General features: G+C 35.0%; 1 protein-coding gene across 1 annotated transcript; it reads right to left on the reverse strand.

Annotated features, from left to right (window-relative positions):
• Nucleotides 1-1,269: 1,269 nt before the first annotated feature.
• On the reverse strand, nt 1,270-4,250 carry LOC109218332 (calmodulin-7). Its single transcript, XM_019382688.1, has 2 exons — nt 4,062-4,250; nt 1,270-1,978 (listed from the first exon to the last, which is right to left on the reverse strand). The coding sequence occupies exons 1-2, from the start codon at nt 4,135-4,137 to the stop codon at nt 1,605-1,607; spliced, it is 450 nt and encodes a 149-aa protein (XP_019238233.1). The 5' UTR covers nt 4,138-4,250; the 3' UTR covers nt 1,270-1,604.
• Between the last annotated feature and the right edge of the window lie 942 nt (nt 4,251-5,192).

Here is a 5,192-nt window from a genome sequence, read left to right on the forward strand (position 1 = left end):
TAAAGATATTAACGAGAAAAGCATAGCCATTTTTTCCAACCACGTCCTCGGCTGCTATTTCTCTCTTTTTTGCTGGCTCGTGGAGTCACCTCTTCAGCCCAAAGTCCTTTTCTGTCCGTCATTTAACCAACAAAAACAGAAAAAGGGCAAAAGCTAAATTTCCATTCGGTTCCAATGGAAAAGCATAAATATAATAAAGAAATAAAAAAAAATTAAGTACATAATATTAATTTTTTTCCGAGATAGAAGGAGATCCATGCTGATGTATAGAGTTACCCAATACCTATGCTTGCGGAAGTTAGCAAGTAACAGATAGTCGAGGTGCGCGCAAGATGACCCAATTACTATTGTTGTCACTCAGAAGCAAAGAGACGCAAAATAATAGAATTCATGGAGATCTTGGCCTTTGATGAAGATGAACTGATATACTGGCATTCTCTTCCAACTCCGTATCCTAACTCAGGGGGCAAACTATCTCTAGATGGCAAAGTGAAAAGTAGAATTGATCAGCACATCCCTCTATTCCAATATAAAACGTTAGCCTTCATCCATGAAATCAAATTGTAGGCATAAGTACCCACTCAATGAGATCAAATTGTAGGCATAAGTACCCACTCAAGCAATTTTCGTCTGTGTGGATATTTGAACCCTAATATCCCATAGTCGTCACCCACTTTATTAACCATTAGACTACACCGTCGGGTGCCTTCTGGAGTCTACCTCTCTCTCATCCCTTTAAAGTAGTATCTGTATCAGATTTCGCAAACTTATGACACAAGAATCAGACTTGACCACAAATTTTTAAATGGTTCCAAAACCCGGGTCTAGGGTTTGTGTGCACGAAAGGGGAACCCAAAGGAATTGACTGAATGGTTATACCCCATTCCTTGAGTGGTGTCCGGGGCAACTTGCGTGCACCTCAACTGTTACACGAGTACATGCTACCTCCCACCAGCACAAGTGCCATTTAACTCCGCCCACCAAGAAATGTACCTACTATCTGCTTGGATCATCCACATAACTGCCCTGCTCCAGTTAACTATGGTCCAGGTAAAACCAAAAGCAAAAATTAAGAAGCTAACTCCAGATACTCTTGCTAAGGATGTAGAGAGTACAGTCATACAATTTATGCCATATGTCCTACACCTTCAAAATCTTAAATGAGCCTGAGGTGTGGAACGCCTCGAGCTCGAAGTCAAGCATAGCAATGTAAAACAGAAACCAAATTGTAGCTACAAGTTAATGCAAATCAAGAGAACACAAAACACATATAAAAGCATAAGCAAGAATTTGGAATATCAACGGAATTAGTCACTTAGAATACAAAACAAAAAAGTTTGACACGTCATAGGTTCACAATACCGGATTCAGGAAGAAATTACCAGGAGTTACTAACAACCCAAACTACTAAGACAAGGAACAGGGCAAACAGGCATATACTGAAGAACAACACTACAGAACCATACGAATAGGAAAATAGGCAAGCACTGAGACAGGTAAATATGTCCTAATTTGAAACAGAATCTCAACAAACTTATCTGCCCTGTTTCCTTCTCTTCGTATTTTTACTTCTAATAAAGATTAAAAGTTGGATTCATCAGTTCTCACTTGGCCATCATGACCTTGACGAACTCCTCGTAGTTGATCTGCCCATCGCCGTCCACATCAGCTTCACGGATCATCTCATCTACCTCTTCATCTGTAAGCTTCTCGCCTAGGTTTGTCATGACATGACGAAGCTCAGCTGCTGAGATGAATCCGTTCTGATCCTTGTCGAACACTCTGAAAGCTTCCTTTAGCTCCTCCTCGGAATCAGTGTCCTTCATCTTGCGAGCCATCAGGTTAAGGAACTCTGGGAAATCAATGGTCCCATTCCCATCAGCATCAACTTCATTGATCATGTCTTGAAGCTCAGCCTCGGTTGGGTTCTGCCCCAATGACCGCATTACAGTTCCAAGCTCCTTAGTTGTGATGCAACCTGCAGCAGATATGGAGACAATTATTGAACAGTTATAGCCATAATTCAAATTGCTTATAAAACTTACAGTTTTTTTCCTTATTTCCCTAGGTTAGAGAAAAAAGTTTAACATGAGACTTAGACCAGTTTGTTCTCACAAAACGAGTATAAATCATCTGAATCCAACAGAAACACATATTTGAATCAGATATGAAACCGATGAGCGATGTTCAAAAGGAAGCATGTGAACACATAAGTAAGTGGGTTAATCACTTCTATCTATATAGGATAAAAAAACAGAACTATCCTTTCTAAAGAGAATACAAACATCAAGATTTGTTTGGTTGGCAGATTCATGACAGCTAAAAAAGGTTTTTCTATCTTCAGGTGCAAATCACTGCATTAAGCATCTCTCCTTTTTCCAATCTTGACATGAAGCAAACAAGTTGAGATCTCCGCTCTTCTATATAATAGAATTATTTAACTTAATTATTCACTTATATTTTTATTTTGGCACATGATAATGACATGAGTTGAGCTTAAATAAAAAAATGAGGTCAGTGAATATTCATATAGCCGACCCCAACTTGTTAGGAACTGAGGCGTAGTTGTTGTTACTGAACTTGCCAAAATAGCAGGACAATCATCTTAATCTGAGAAGGAAGCTCATTTGTATCCGCCAGCTCATCCCCAGAATCCATAAAAGATAAGACAACAGAAGAAAACTACTTTGTTTAAATGACATACATAATCCGACTAAATAGGATTTAAAGTGATATCACGATAAACAAGCATATGTATGTACACACACACACACCCGTATACATAGTAAAGAAAGGAAACTGATAAGCTTTCTATATTCACCAGAATAATGAACTAAATTGCTCCATAGTTCAAATATAGAAGAAAGGACATCAGCTTTGAATAGGTCTCTGAAAAAATAACTTGTACCAAAACGTCAGAAAAGAATTCAAGTAAACACATTTCTATAAAACCAAGTGTGAAGAGATTTTGTACACAGTTCTGAAAAAGACTTGCATACACTTTTTGGCGTTATAGCAATGTGTGGTAAGTTAGCAATCTACCAGTATAAACAAGTTTATGACATAGAGTGAAACTGATTAACAAATCACAAGAAACAAAACACGAATCAACAAGAAAATCAACAAATAATAGAAAACACCTAAAAGGTACAACCTTTTCGGGCTTGTCAACTGATTTCAATCAAAACCAACTTCAACCAGCTCCCATTGTAATTGAAATCCAAAATAAGAAGAATCAACCTAAATAGTTGCCCGCCCAACCGCTTAAACTAAAAAAACGGCTAATATAATATATGTATAATCCATATATAATATGTGTATAACCATGTATGATTAGTGTATAATCGATGTATACCATCAAGTAGAAGTAACCAGTAAATTCGGCCGGCTATTTGTGTAAAGATCCCAAACAAGAATTCAATTTGTCACCACTAAACAGTCTTCGAGATCCCATGAAGCCTTAACAATATGTTAAATTGAGCTATTTAACAACATTAAAACCCACCAACTTCACATAGATAGGTCATCATATCCATTTCTTTTAAGAACTGAATCAAACCCGGAGTGCAAAATCAAACCAATATGAAATAAAATCAAAATAACAACAAAAAAAGAAACAACATATACAATGTGACCAAAAGTGTAAATTTTCTACAAAATGAAATCAAATCAAATATTCCCTTTATCACCAACTTTATACAATAATATTACTATTCAAAAAGTCAAACTAGCCTTTCTTCACTTAAGATTCAAATATTTCCTATGTAGTTATAATAATTTGTGACCAAAATGTAAACCCATATTGAATTAATAGCGAAAATTAGATGTTTTGACTCTCGTGCTTTGAACCCTTCACTCTTTTCGAAAGTTACATCAAATCAACCATAGATCACAATTTTTTAAAATAACGGTGGTGTTCTGTTTAGCTTCGGCGCGCCTCAACTATTTCACCTAAAATATAAATACATAAATTTGTAAAATACAAAGAACCAAGCACTGGATCTGAGGGAAAAAATGATTATAAAATGAAAAATAATTTTAAAATATGTAAAAAATATTACCATCTCCGTCCTTGTCAAAGAGACTAAAGGCTTCTTTGAACTCAGAGATCTGATCGTCGGTGAGCTGATCCGCCATTTTTCTCTCTGAGATTTTTTTGAAAGGGAAAGAGAAAGTTGCAGATTGGGAAATTGGAAATTGGAGTGTGTGTAAAAGAAGAAAAATGAAAGGCTGAAGAGGGGTTATTTTCTTAATGGTTGTAATTGTGCCAATATTTTTGGGGTGAAAAATATTTTAGAAAACACTTTTGTAAAATAGCACGGACTAGCCAGTTTTCGGACGGGTCATTCAAAAATAGCCAGTATTTACAAAATAATAGTCACTATTTTGCTGCAACACGTAAAGTTCCAGCAAAATATACTGGAGATCGGTGCACCTGTGTGTGAACTTCCAACATATTATGTTGGACCGGTATATTATACTGTAACTCCAATATATTATGCTGGAAGTCCAGTATATTATACTGGAATTCTAGTATATTATGCTGGAGTATTTTTTCGATTTTTGAACAGTGTTTTTGTTCAGATTTATCTTTACATGAGAAATGGCTAAATTTCGATTACTTTGAAAACTGCGGTTATTTTTGAATGACCACTTATAAATCTGACTATTTTTTAATTTCATTCATTCTAATATGGTCGAATTTGTCATAAAGAGCCTATAGGTTGGTCGAGTAAATACTTATTCATACTCGATATTGATACATAAATAAATAATTTATTTTTAGTGGTCACAAATATAGTATAAATATTATTTAATCATGATTAAATGATAAATTAACGTAGAAAAATACACAGGCTACGCATTGCTAATTTGATGTAAATATTGAGTGCATGCTTACTCTAGTGTTAGACGGCCTTGATTACTAATCAATAAGTTGGAGGTTCGACTTACGTAGAGAGTGTCTAATAGCAAAGTAAATATTTAAAATTATGTTTAAGTGAAATGATGATTTATGGATAGATTTTCGATATTCACGATCAAACAAATATTTGTGCTTAATTTTTTCATTTTGTTTTTATGTTTTAATATTGTACTATTGATTTTCATAAGTTCATGTCTAAATGTAAATATTTGTGCTTCAGTTATTCATTTTATTTTTGTAACTTTTTAATCATCTCCAATTGATTCTT

The sequence above is a fragment of the Nicotiana attenuata genome, unplaced genomic scaffold, assembly GCF_001879085.1.
Source record: "Nicotiana attenuata strain UT unplaced genomic scaffold, NIATTr2, whole genome shotgun sequence".
NCBI classification, from domain to species: domain Eukaryota; kingdom Viridiplantae; phylum Streptophyta; class Magnoliopsida; order Solanales; family Solanaceae; genus Nicotiana; species Nicotiana attenuata.

Excerpts from the sequence above, each read along its gene's own strand:
- LOC109218332 (XM_019382688.1), bottom strand. The coding sequence starts at position 4,137 with ATGGCGGATCAGCTCACCGACGATCAGATCTCTGAGTTCAAAGAAGCC. Across the intron at positions 1,979-4,061 it reads CTTTGACAAGGACGGAGATG|GTTGCATCACAACTAAGGAG; the intron begins GTAATATTTTTT and ends TATCTGCTGCAG.